Genomic DNA, 14,317 nt, shown 5'->3' with positions numbered 1-14,317 from the left:
TAGAAGCCTTGGAGACCGGAGACTTAAGAACGTTTTCTACCTTACCATGTCTTGGCATTTCCCGGTTTGGAGCTGGGCGGTCTCCGGCTGCGGGGGGGGAGAGGGAATTTACCTTCACCGCCGCGCTCGGTCTTGCACCCGCTGCCTCTCAGCCACTCCCGTTCCTGGAGGCTAAGTCCATGCCGGGAACCGGCTACCAGACCGAGGCTTACCTCTGAGGGATCTCGGAAATCACCTCAGGAATTCTCGACTGGGGGAGGGACCCTTAGGTATCACCGAAGGAGAGCGGGGCTCGTCTGTAGAGGTAAGATTATCTCTTGTTGGAAATTTTCTTCTTTGGTTTGGATTTTCTAACTCTGTGCAAGTGCGTGAATAATCCTGAACTGCTAAGGAGATGGAGAAATACTGAAGAGCAGAGCTTCCTCCAACTGCTATCAGGAGCACACTACACCCATTGGTTCTGAGTCCATCTGCTACACGCTAGGAAAAGAAACATTTTTAAATCTCAAAACTGCGAGAACTATACATGATTATCTTCTGCAGAACAATATTAAACTCTGCATCACCAGCAACATCCAGAATCAGGAGAGGTCTTTCTAAAAATTAATCATACTCAGAATGGGCCAGCAGTCTGGACTGATCTGTGATATTCCAGGAACAAAAATTACACCTTTGACCAAACATCCGCCGACCAATTGCATATCCACAGAAGCCTTCGCATGTTCCTAGTCGAAGTGCGAAGCAAATCACAGAGGGCATCCGCCACAAGCCACACCCGCTTCCAGGTGAGCATCCTGGCCAGCAGCCACAGGGGTATCTCTGGAGGTCTCCTGTGCCTTCTACACCCAGTACAAACAAGCCCTCTGCATAAGGCTGGCACAGACTGTAACCCTCAGGCTCAGAGCCAAGACCTCAACAGCCTTTTCAATAGGATCTCCAGCTTCCAATCCTGTACATCCTTCAAAGCCGCCAACCTTGCCACAGGAATGGTAGTCTTCTTTGTCACCACCGAAACTGCTGCATCCAACTTTGGCAGCTTCCACATCTCAAAGATACTCTTGGGCAAGGGATACAACCTGGCCACCTACAAACCAGCTTCCGGAGAATCCCACTCCTGGTCAATCAACTTCTTCACTTGCTTTGGCAGGGAGAATGTCCTTGGTGGTCCATGCAGACCCCTCCATGTCTGAGTCCTCCTGCATCACCTTAATCCCCAGTTGCTCCAGAACCTGAGGGATGAGCGGTCACAATTCATCCATGCGAAATAACCCAACAACCTTAGGATCATCCCCTTCCGTCAACGAGACCTCAGCCGTATCTGGGTCCCCCCAGCGACCCAGCCCCCGGATCCGTGCCCTGACCAGCGCCTTAGTCCACTTGTGGCTCCTGAGGATCATCGTCTGTCAGATCAGCGCCCTCTGAATCCTCGGAAGTATCACCTAGCGAGCACTCGAGACCCAACAAGCACAAAATGCTCACCTTTCGCACAGATGCCTCAGCGCAAGGCATCTTAAGGCCAACCCGAACTGGCTGAGAGGCTGGCTGCATAGTCTCCAGCTCCTGCCTGGCGAGATAGGCCTTGTGCATCAGCAAAATGAAATCTGCAGAAAATCCACTGCGGGTCACACCTTCTCCGTGGTCACCGAATTCTTTCCTGTGCTTGCTGGCACCTCTCCACCCCATCCGATCCCTGAACTACAGGAGAAAGTGGGGGAGGGGAATCCCTGCTCTCCCCATCTAAGGCAGGGCTCCTGCCATATGGAGCAAAAATGGCCATCTCTGTGCCCCCCCCTGGCTATCCCTCCCCCTGGAATCAAGGGTTGAGCCTGGCCAGGGATATCCAACCCCCCACCCCCCGCTCAACCAAAGGGATGGCCCACGAAGGTACTAACACCTCTGGGAGCTCCGGATCTTCTTTTCTCTACTTTGAACTTTTTTTTTTTTTTAACCAACAGACTGCTGGTTTGCACCTCTACCATCTGCTGGAGACAAAGAAATACTGAGGGACTGCAGGTGGCACTCTCGGTTATGAGCAGTGCCTCAAAGTTTTTGTTCTCTGCCTCCATCTGCTGGTAGAGATGCATAAACTCACTCATCTGGACTGATCTGGGTATGAATAGGAAATGTCAACATCAAAAACAGGCTGCAGTAAAGTGTACTTTCTTATTATAATGAGTTCCCAGTTAATAGATTGCTTAAGGTTGAACAGCCATGTTAAAAGCTTGAGGACAGCCAGACATTCTGAGGCAAGCCCAATATCTTTCAGAAGCCTGTTCCAAAATGTGAGAGCTAAAGGGGCCTGAATTTCGAGCCTTTACTGAACCCATCAAATTTACTGAAGGAACCTAAGAGCATAAGAAATTACCATGCTGGGTCAGACCAGGGGTCCATCAAGCCCAGCATCCTGTTTCCAACAGTGGCCAATCCAGGCTATAACAACCTGGCAAGTACCCTCCAAGAAGGGTTGCATCTAGAGACCTCACTGACAATGCTGACATACAGAGATGGAGTTGCTCTCAGGTACACAGGGACTATATTATGGAAGGCTTTAAAGATTAAACAGACTATTCTGAATTAAAGTTTGACTATAGTCAATGCTGCTCCCCAAGATACAGGGAAAAAAAGGACCCCTCATGCTGCTGGCCCATATATAAAGTGCTGCAGTAGTCTAATCGCAATGTAACCAAGGCATGGGCTGTCAAAAATGGTTTAAGTTTCCTAGTAAATGTGAGAACAGATGAGTTTAGCACCTGTCAGTTTCTTATTCATTGGTTTTTTTTCAAATTTTACATTTTTACACTTTCTAGGAACGTAAAGGTGAATCTCTTATGGTCACATCATCTTAATCACCTCCTCAGAGTCTACTCTTCCGCTGTCCGTTCTTTACTCCTGCTTTATGTGAATCAGCATCACGGCTGCATGGGGATCTGATGAAGAGCCACTCTGACTGTCCATGTTTCTAAATTCCTCTTTTCCACACAGCACTGCTGCTGCTGCTTTACCAATGCACCTAAACTACCTGGGACAAGAAGCATTTTAAAATCCTCTCATACCTGTGTTAACACAGCACCATGTATCCCTCTGTTGACTTATCAATCTTTAACTTGTGTAGTGCTGCCTAGTGCCTACAATGTCTGACATACCACTAAAAACACAACTTGCCAACTACCTCCACCCCCACATGCCAACTCTCTACTCCCCCCCCTAATATACACACAAAGGCAGCAGCAGACACAGACTTGCTCTCTCTCAGCGTAACCGCGACTTCTGAACAATTACTACAGATGTGGACCTGAGAAGATCCACCTTATAGGAAGCAGCAGGTTCTTGTCAGCTAGGACAGCTAATAGCAGAGGAGAGCAGAGAAAGGGAGGGTTATCAGGGACCTAACAACTCAACGCTCTCAGCCAACCGAGGACAGACGCCAAGAACACCCCCTTGCTAAATTTGCCTTATCTGAGGAGCAAATAAAACCATGCCAGAGGAACAGAATGTTCTGAGTTTATCTAAGTAACAGGATTGCTCAGGATTACGGTAGTTCAGTTTTCAGCACAAGTAACATCGCCAGAACATAAGACCTGCATGCCGAGTCAGACCATGGTCCACCGAGCCGAGCATCCCCGTCGTCTTAGACCGCAGTGGCCGATCCCAGAAAGTTGATCTATTTCTGGTTACTTCCTCCCAGGGATAGCAATGGCTTTCCCTCAGTCTATCTGGCTAACGTTTTACGGACTTTTCCTCCAGGAACTTATCCAAATCTCTTTCAAACCTAGCTATACTTGTTTTGTTTTTTTTTTTTACCACATCCTCTGGCAACAGATTCTACAGCTGGATTCGGTGTTGAGTGAAAAAGTATTTTCTACAAGTTTTGTTTTCAATCTGCTACCTGTTAGTTCCATGGAGTGTCCCATTGTTTTAGTATTACTTGAAAAAGAGTAAATGACCTCCTTTATTCACATGTTCCACCCCACTCAGCCGTCTCTTTTCTAAGCTGAAGAGGGCTAACCTGTATAGACTCATCATAGGGGAGCCGCACACAGTACTCGAGGTGTGGTTGCACCACAGATAAATACAGATGCAATGTTCTCCATTCCTTTTCGAATCATTCCTAACATTCTGTTTGCTTTTCTGACATCACAGTGCACCGAACTGAGGATTTCAGCAGATTATCTACAAGGGCAGCAAGGTCTTTTTCCTGGATGGTGCGTCCTAATACAGAACCTAGCATTGTGCACCTGTAGTTGGGATTATTTATTTATTTTAAGTTACATGCTATTGCAGTAGTTTTCCTTAATAAGAACATAAGAACATAAGAAATTGCCATGCTGGGTCAGACCAAGGGTCCATCAAGCCCAGCATCCTGTTTCCAACAGAGGCCAAAACCAGGCCACAAGAACCTGGCAATTACCCAAACACCAAGAAGAACCCATGCTACTGATGCAATTAATAGCAGTGGCTATTCCCTAAGTATAATTGATTAATAGCCATTAATGGACTTCTCCTCCAAGAACGTATCCAAACCTTTTTTGAACCCAGCTACACTAACTGCACTAATCACCTCCTCTGGCAACAAATTCCAGAGCTTTATTGTATTATTAATGACCTCCCTCCAGCGATTATGTTACATTTGACTGCATTATGATCATTATTGCTAAGTACATGAAAGTCTTGTGTACCACTGAGGACCAGATCTAAAGTAGCTGCCCCTCTCATTAGTTCCAGGACCCGCTGGTCCATGAAGCAGTTATTTATGGCATCTAGAAACCTGTCTAGTATGTCCTGATGAGACATTGATTCAATCACTATTAGGGTTAACTGAAATATCACATTTGGTTACCCATTTTATTTGTCTTTTTAATTTATGCTAGCATTTCAAGGTCGGTTTCTTCACCTTGGCCAGCCACTGCTATATAGTCATACCTGTCATACACAGAATTTCCTGTAGGACTTTTATCCTGCTTGGCTCTATGCCATCTCTTCTATATAGAGCCACCCCTCCACCAATTTGATCTGCCATGTCGACAAGAGTTTATACCCTGGTATCCCAGTGTCTCGCTGGTTATCCTCGTTCCACCACATCTATGCTGCCGATTGGGGTGGGGGGGAGGTCTATATTCAGTAGCACGTTATCTGGCTAAGTGCCAGCTTTTGCATATTTCATCCACTTATCTGGCTAAAATTTTAGCCGGAAAGCTCGCTGGATAATGTAGGGAAGTTTCTGGGCAGAGCTAAGGGCACCGGATAAGTTATATAGCTATCTCCAATATTCAAAGTTAGCTAGATAACTTATCCGTCTAAGTCTGGTCATGCTGCAGAGTAGTCCTAAAGTTATACGGCTAACTTTAAGATAGTCTGCTATCTGCTAATGATGCGGCTGAACCGCGGACTATCCTACCAAAGTTAGCCAGTTGACTTTAACCAGCTAATTTTGCAAGCTGGCCAGTGGCTGCATATCATCCCCATTATGTCTCTATTCTCACACAATGCTATATATTCTAAATCTCCAATCTTATTGTTCAGACTTCTGGCATGTGCAAGCAGACATTTTAAAGCAGGGATCTGCAGACTTTTCAAGGGAAGGGGCCACATAACAAATTTCAAAATCACCAAGAGCACCAGTGAGGGGGAAGGGGATATGGTTGCACTCAGAGTTTGAGGGTTGCTGAGTGGGACAGAAGGGTGCATGTCTGGACCTTTTTGATGATTTCAAATTCTGGGAAAGGGAGGGGGGGGGCCAGGGTTCCCAGATGCTTGAAAGTTGGCAACCTACTGCACCCTCAGCAAACCTGCACCCTAGCTTCCCCTGCATCTGCCCCTGAGATTCATGCAAGCGTGCGTAGCACACCCCACCTCTTCATCTTATTCACTCCCTCTCAGGCGCCCCACTCCCCTTCATTCCTCACTCCCTTCTCATTCCTTTCCTCACTCCTCTCAGCCACGTCCTTCCCCTCCCATTTCCCTTCCCCTCTCATCATGTCACTCTCCCTACTCTTATTTCACTGTCCCTCACTCTCTCATTCACTCCCTTCCTATGCTTACACCCCCTCCCCCCACATATCTCTCTCATTCCCTTCCCCTCACTTATCCCCAAGTAGTGGGTCCTTCAGGGGCTGATCCCACTGCTTTTTCTCACACTAGGGCCTGGCCTCCCCACCAGTGGCTTTCCCCAGGGGCCAGTCATGACATCATGATGTCGCCTCTTCTTATGCTGTGGAATCTTGGCAATCCTGCTCAGCTTTTCTGCCCCCACCATACATTAAAAAAAATGCAAAAACAAACAAAAAAAACACCAAAAAACAACCCGCACCTTCTCCTACAACCATGCTAAAAAAGCATGGCAGGCCGATAAAACAAGTTTAGTGGGCTGGATGTGGCCTGCAGGCTGTAGTTTAGAGACCTCGGTTTTAAAGTACACTTATTTGTATGTCTAGTTCTATTTGTATTCACAACCTGCTTATTAGCAGATGATACAGGTAAGTTGGAATCATTCATTTCTGAGTGCTCTTTACTTAAATCCATCGGGGCTACTTCAGCCTTTAACCACAGCCTCTCTATTGGGATATTCTAACTTCCCCGTTTTGCCAGTATCCTTGCACTTCCGAGCAACTACTGGCTTTCTTCCATGATCCTACATTAAAGGTTATTCCCTTCTCCAGGCTGTGCAGTCCTAGCCTCCCCCCCTCCCCCCCAGCAGAAATTGCTGTAGGAAACTATGTGTGGCAGCCGTAGAGATACGGCTGAAGTACACATTTTAGCAAATACAAAAAATGTAACTTCGGATCACTGCAGGAAAAAAAAAAATGTATAAAGGCCCTTACCGTTATAGCCATCCTGATCCAAGTCTCCGAGGGGAGCAATCGAACTCCCGAAGCGCCCGTACTCCTCGCTCCCCGTCAGTACTTCGGTGGCGCTAGCGTTCATGGCGTCGCCCTGCAGGTAGATGTACACGCGGCCCACCTCCTGCACCCTCCCATCCGGCGTCTTCTCCATCAGTAATGGGGCGCCAATCAGCAGGTCATCCAGCCTGCCAACGGGACGGCACATGGTTAACCCCCATGCCCGGGAAGGAAAGGACGGCCTCCTGGGCTACCATTTAAATTACAGAACTTGGAACCTTGGGGAATAGATGTTGGGAGGGAGAGAAAAACCTTTTCAGTGGAGGGGTGGGAGGGAAGGTGCCCCTCTGCCTTCCTCTAGACATGCTTCAGACTATACAATATGACCTCAGAGACGCCAACTGCACTCTTTTTTTTTTTGAGCGACCGAGGTCTTATTCAACTGCGTCAAAGTTTATCGTCGCAGGTCATATACGCAAAATGTTACTTTACTCTACGGAGGCAGGCAGCTCTGCATCATTTCACCCTACGAGACTGATATGCCAAAGGAGACGCCTGTAATGCACAAGCAGGTCCATTCTTTGTAAACAGAGAGCACAAAGCCAGGTTAAATAAAGATAGGGCATGCAAATTTTAACATTAAAAAAAAAATTAATGCGGATTCTGAGTTTGATATTGTATTACCTTTAGAAAGAAGGCAGACCCTAGTTTCTTGAATCTACATTTCTAGCATTACTGAAACTACAACCAAACTGCTTCATGTCGCGAGGGACATCCTGGTTTTACCCCACTGCACGCAGGGAGTTCAGACATCCCTAACAGAAGTCTGCATGCGATGGAGTAAAAGCGGAACTGATCAGCCTGTCCCTAGGTGACTGGCCCCTTAGGATTATGGGTCCTAGGGACTGATAGGAGCCAGCATGGATTCAATGCAGACACATTCTTTTCTTTGATAGTCTCCAAGATGCAGGGGAAAGGCATGTGTGTGCAGCATCCCCGGTGAACAGGCACCGTTTTTTAAATCCTGGTGTGCATTGCACGCCGCCTCTTCCCCTTCCAGAACAGCTGTTCCCATGACCTGCCTAAGTTAGCCAGTGCAGAGGCTCACCGCCTCTGGTGCAAACTCCACAGCTGCGGGGTGCCAAAGGCAGACTTCCTTTTTCATCAGGAAGCCTGCTGCTTTTTTTTTTTTACACAGCTGCAGGAGGTTTTTCATACACCAAGGACCTACTTTTTATGAGTGCTTACGGGTGCGGCACTATTTCCATTTGTTGGGGATGTCCACAGATGCACTCAAAGTGGAGCTTAAGTTGGTGAGTGAGATGGAGAAGATTGCGCCGGAGGGAAAAGAAACCCCAAACTTAATAGCTAAATGGTATGGATTCAGTAAATCCAAACTGGATCGTGCTTTCGTAACTGGGCTAGCTGAATATTGGCAGAGGGAGCTTGGTGGAACTGTGACAAAAAAAAAAAAAAAAGGGAATGGGGGTGATATTTTGGGAAGCTTAGACCCTGCCAGTGGCAGTGCATCTTAAGAAAATGCAAATTAAAATGTTACAGCACTGTCACGTGCATAGAATGCACCTTCATAAAATGGTGTTGGTGGAGATAGAGGAGTGTCATAAAAAACTGGAAAAAGGGTTTTTTTTGCTTATGTTTTTCTTTCATGTCATAAGAATTGTTCTTTTGGGGGTGAAGGTTATCACATTCATAAAAAATGTACAACTATTAAGTTGCCTTTTCAGGGAAATGTTTTGCTATTGGGAGGAATGGATATATTACAGCCTGTAGACTCGTTTATCACAAGAAGTCAATGTTTTTATTTCATTGGCTCTGCTAATGGCACATAAATGCACAAAGGATTAACGAAGCCTCTCCTTTTACATTATGGAAGAGACAAATGATTACCTTTATGCAAATGGAAAGATACGATGCATGTCCAATGCGGCACAAAATGCAGGCTGAATGTGTCTGTATGGCAGTGCTTTTATGAACCGTTAACACAAGTGGACAAACAGACTCGCAGAATACTCTCCACAATGGCAGCTGAATAGTAAAATGGGGAACACAACAAATGTGATTCACCAGAATTGGAGGAAGGGGGGGTTAAGGACTGGTGTTATGTGAATGGTGTATGAATGAAGGGTGGTAGGGAGTTTAGGTATCACCGCAAGAGAGCGGGGTTCCATTTTTATTTTTTTTTAATCTCCAATTTAAATGTAGAATTTCTCCTTCCAAAAAGTACAGCAATCCCCATAGGGAGAGGTATATCCACCATCTGCTGGAGAAATACTAAAGGGCTGAGGTCACTGCAGGAGTGTATGTAGGGTGACGTCAGCTTTGAAATATGACTCAAGTTTCCATCTGCTGGCAGGGAAGCATAACCCATTGGTCCTGAGTCCATCTGGCTACATGCTGGGAAATGGTTTTGATGTTATTGTTGCATTGTTTGTTTTGCTATGTCATAATAAACATGATTTTGGGGGGGGGGAAGCACACTACAGTCCCACTGAGGATAATCTACAATGGAGGGGAAGTTGGTAGGTGCACACATGCATGCACCCATCACCTCAAATGCGGCTGCTTTTGCGCAGCAGAGCATGAGGAGTCGTAACGCTATGGCGATGGCTGGGTCGGGGCTTCCTTCTTGCCTGCCTTCTGACAGACCGCCACTGTCTCCTAGTTCCAACACATAACCATGCTGAGAGTGGCTGCTTGGTAATTGCCAGTGAGCCAGCAGCAAAGCTCTGAGATGGGGGAGCTGCCTCCGCAATGGATCATGCGTTTGGGGGACCTCAGGGTCAGGTACTGTATGTATATGGTAGTGGTAGTGGGGAGGGGGGAGGAGATGGGTCACCTATTTGGGAGGCATAGGTTACCCGAGCCCCTACTTGTGATCCATCTCCCAGAGAGCATCCCCAGATCCCCCCCCCATACATATCTCTGAGCTTCCTAAAACATGCATATAAGCAGCCCACTGTGCAAGCCATGCACATGCAAGGGGCGTGGCCTGAAATGGGTGGCGACCTGAGGGCCACGGTCAGCCCCAAGATGAAGACAATGCGGACCCCACCAAGAGGCTAAAAACCAGAAGAGGCCGTTGCCACGTGGCGGTTCCCAACCCATCACGCGGCTGAGCAGAAGGAGCTGTGGGGCCACCAGTGCTCCCCAACCTGCCACCTGATGTTGCTTCCTCAGGCGCTCGGGAGCTTTGCATTCCTGTTTTCTATGGGAGATGAAACCTTAACTCCTGCTAAAGTAGCTGAGAGTGAGGCCCTGTGCTTAGCAACCGGCTCTTAATGCCGCAGCTGTCTGTTTTTATTTCGGGGGATGGATTGCCGAGCTCTGGGACAGACTTTGCAGCCCTGGGCACCTTTTTTTGGGGAGCACTGCCTCGGGCCCTGAAGAATATGCAGATCAGAGTCAGGAGTTTGCAGTCTGGCTCAGTGACTGCAGCTCCCTGCATGTGCAGGCAGGGGTGGGAGCTGACAGATTTATTCTGGTTTCCGTGTCAGCTCGGTGGTTCAGGCTGGTGGGCGAGGCGTTCTCCTTTTTGTAACGCCTGCAGTAGAAGGAATAAATCCTTGTTCCATTTCTCCGAATTAATGGGTAAGAAGTTCACCTCTTTGTGTGAACATGAATCCACATCAGGCTTCATTCAGCCTTTCCCTACGCGACAGGGGAACACTACAGCATGCTTTGAATACAGGAAAAGCTTAAAAAACCCAAAACACATGTCTCCTCTGAAAGCAACAATAATACCAACAGCACATGTTTTCGATAAGTCCACTTGGCACTTAAGAGGAACCATGGCTGCCAAAAGAATGTTTGGTGTGTGTGAGAGCAAGCCGATGTGTGTATGAGCAGGAGGGAGCCTGTGTGTGGTGTGTGCGTGCGTCTGAGCATGTATGCGTGAGAGGGATCGTGTGTGTCAGCACGTGTGTGTGTGAGAGAGGCTGTATGTGTGTATGTCTGAGCATGTATGTGTGTCTAAGCAAGCATGTGTGAGAGCATATGTATGTGTCTGAGCATGTAGGTGTGAGAGATCTTGTATGTATGTATGTAAGAAGGAGCATGTGTGTATGTAAGAGGAAGCGTGTGCATGAGAGAGTACATTTGTATGTGTGTATGTATAGACATATCTGTATCTATGAGAGAGGGAAGAGAAAGGTTGTACATCCCTCTCCCACTCATCTGGGACTGGTGACTGAAAATAAAAATTTCCCAGGTATGGAGAGCAAGAATTCTTCTCCTTAGCAGTTATTAGTTTTAATTTTTGGATATTAAGTGATGTGTCTGCTGTTTTGAAATATTTTACTGGTATGTGGGCAATTTAAAACAAAGTTTATATGAGTTTTTAATTATTGGATCTTCCATCCAATCAGCTGTTTTGAAATATTCTTTTTATTAGTATGTTTATACTATTATGTTTTATTTATTTACTTTTTTGGTGGTTTTTATATGCCGATAACCGTTTGCACATCATATCGGTTTACAAGGAACATTGTGATTATAAGGTATCGCATAACTGATATAGTATATAAACCATTTATATTTACATAAAACAAATTGGTAGCATGAGGGGATAACATATATATAAGATGGAGTAGGTGTTAGATGTTTACATAGGGCGGTTGTTAGAACGTAGGGTCGACAGGTATGGATGGGCAAGACTGAATACATGGTTTACACATATTTGAAGTGAGAGCATATGGAGCATAGAAGTGGATATGGGGTGGCTGAATTGCTGCGTAAAAAAGAAAGGTAAGGGTAGGGTGAGGAAGTTTTCAGGAAGAAGTCGAATTAAGGAGGTAGAAACAGATGCAGTTTAAGCATAAGGAAAGCAGGGGATCGGTGGGGGGCAGGGGGAGGGAGGGAACTTAATCAAAGGCCTGCTTGAAGAGCCATGCTTTTAGCTTCTTCTTAACTTCTGCGTGCATGGTTCTATGCAGAGGTCGGGTGGCACTGCGTTCCATATGGCGGGACCTGCTATTGAAAATGCTCGACCCCTTGTGGAGGAGAGATGGAGTAAGTTTAGGGGATGGTATGTGGATTGTTCCTTGGTAGGCTGCTCTGGTGGGTCTGCTGGATGTATGGAAGCAGAGGGAATAGTGTAGCCACTGTATGTTTTCGTTGTATAGAGTCTTGTGAATAAGTGAGAGGCTTTTGTAGTGAATTCTTGAGGAAATAGGGAGCCAGTGCAGATTCCTTAGGATGGGAGTAATGTGATCTTTCTTGCGTGTATTGGTGAGTCTTCTGGCTGTAGCATTCTGTAGCAGCTGCTACAGAATTTCTTGATTTTATTGTTTAATGGCTGAGAATTGGTGATGGCTCTGTTTTTCCATTATTGCACTGCATACAGAGTGACTTGTGGTTTCCCATTCAGTTTTTGCCTGCTTGTTTCTATTTATTCTTTATGGTTTCTTTTTTCTGTATTTGATGAAGGTCTGCCTTGTTCTGCATATGTGACCAAGGAGAGGTATTTTGCTAGCATTTAGGGATCTATAGCAGCTTGGTTTGTTCTGTTTTCCTAACAGGAGGTGTATTGGTGTTTTAGGGCCTACTCACTGATAGGGTTCTCACTTTTTAAGTGCTGGCAGTTAGTGCTGTTTTGGTATGGGAGACTTATTATATTTTAATTGAAATTTACTCAAAGCTTTCTGAGGGTCAAGCCCACATCCAACATGTGTTACAGTAGTCTTAATGCCATATGGGTTCTAAGTGTCTTTCTCTGTAGGGTTTTCTGGTTGGTACCATAGCAGTGCATGTAAATTATAAAAAAAAAAAAAAAGTATATATCACAACATGTATATTATATCACAGAAGACTATTTTGAATATTTTTTCATGTAAAATCTATTATGAATGCACATTTTTAACTTGGGGTGGGATGCAAGTGTATAAGGTTCGCCTAGGGCACCTCATACTCTTGCACTGGGCATGGGTTCTGAGGGAGGGGGTGAAGAGACCTGGAGGTGGGGGGGGACAGTTTTTAAAGTTTAGCTTGCTGGAAGGAGCTGGGCTGTTTTTGGTGGGTCCAAGAAAAGAGACTAAATGAAAATGTGGGAGGAGGGGGTAGCACAATAATCGTTTGCATAGGGCACCAAAAAGGCTAGCACCAGCCCTGCATATAAGTCAGATATGTGTATGAGTAGAGGCTAGGGAGGTTCTGCAAGATTGGCTCAGGAATGTTGTGGGGACCCTCTAAGGGGAAGTCTCTTCCTAGAGAACTTAAGGGCCTGATTCAATAAGCATTTTTCCCATAGACATAGAATGGGAGAAAAGTCTTAGTGAATCAGGCACTTAGATTGATGGAGGATTATTTGTGTTTCCACAAACAATGCTCAGCATGGTATTTTATAATGCTTTACAATAATGGCAGCTGCTAATTAATTTGATTTATTATAGTATAATTTGATGTTTTCATTTTAATTTATATTAGTTTCATGGGGATTTTTTGTTTAAATGTTTTATTTTCTTTTTAGTTTGTATTATGTTCTTATTAATTTGTATTATGTATGTCTTATTTATTGTAAATTTTATGTTTGATTTGTAAGCTGCTCAGAGTTTCATTTGAAAGTGAGCATCTATGATTTAATAAGAGGAGTAGACCGTGCTTGAGGCCACATCTTCCTCTGCAGCTCAGAGGTCTGATTGATGCTTTGAGCCATATAGCAGGCCTCAGTGCCGCACGGTTCAAAGCACAAGTTGTGCCCCAGGTGGTAGAAGGGAAGGATACAACCTTTCTTTCCTCATGGCGTTCACACTGGGGGTAGTCCCATGGGCACAGGCTCAAATGAGACCCCTACAACGCTCACTACTATCATGATGGAATCCTCTGTCCCAGAACTACACCGTACGGCTTCAGCTTCCAGACAGAGTTTGGGCCCAATTACAATGGTGGCTACAAGAAGCCCATCTGAGTTGGGGGGAGGGTCCCCTCTAACCTCTCTGAATCGAGAGGAAATGCTCATCTATTTTTTTTTTTTAAACTTACCTGGGCTCAGCGCTTTCTGGCTGAATACAGAGACAGTCTCCGGTTGCGGGGGGGAGAGGGCTTTGGCTGTCACCGCCGTGCTTTGTTTCCTGTACCTGCTGCCTTTTAGATGCTTCAGCAGCAAAGTACCCACTGGGAACCAGTTACTGGACCAAGGCACACCTCTGAGGGGTCTCGGAAATCACCTCAGAAATTCTCAACCGGGGGAGAGACCTTTAGGTATCACCGCAGGAGAGCGGGGCGCAATCTTTTCTCCAATTTAAAAGTAGAATTTCTTCTTCCAAAAGGGAAAGCATGTCTGCATCTGCTGGAGACTGAGAAATACTGAAGGGCTGAGGTCACTGCAGGGATATAATCTAGGGTGACGTAAACTTTGAAACCTGACTCGTCTCCATCTGCTGGCAAGGGTGCATAAACTCAGTGGTCCTGAGTCCATCTGGCTACATGCTAGGAAAAGGATGTTTTGATTCTGGTTGGTAACAAAC

The 14,317-nt window shown here is 45.9% G+C and overlaps 1 protein-coding gene across 2 annotated transcripts in view; it reads right to left on the bottom strand.

Annotated features, from left to right (window-relative positions):
* ITGA5 (integrin subunit alpha 5) overlaps window positions 1-14,317 on the bottom strand; it is a 263,376-nt gene that overhangs the window by 60,478 nt on the left and 188,581 nt on the right. For both annotated transcript variants that reach the window (XM_029595141.1, XM_029595140.1), the window contains one exon: window positions 6,819-7,024. In XM_029595141.1, the coding sequence (XP_029451001.1) occupies window positions 6,819-7,024 (206 nt within the window). The remainder of the gene's footprint in view (window positions 1-6,818; window positions 7,025-14,317) is intronic.

The sequence above is a fragment of the Rhinatrema bivittatum genome, chromosome 3, assembly GCF_901001135.1.
Source record: "Rhinatrema bivittatum chromosome 3, aRhiBiv1.1, whole genome shotgun sequence".
Classification (NCBI taxonomy): Eukaryota; Metazoa; Chordata; class Amphibia; order Gymnophiona; family Rhinatrematidae; genus Rhinatrema; species Rhinatrema bivittatum.
This window is presented reverse-complemented; position numbering and strand designations above follow the sequence as displayed.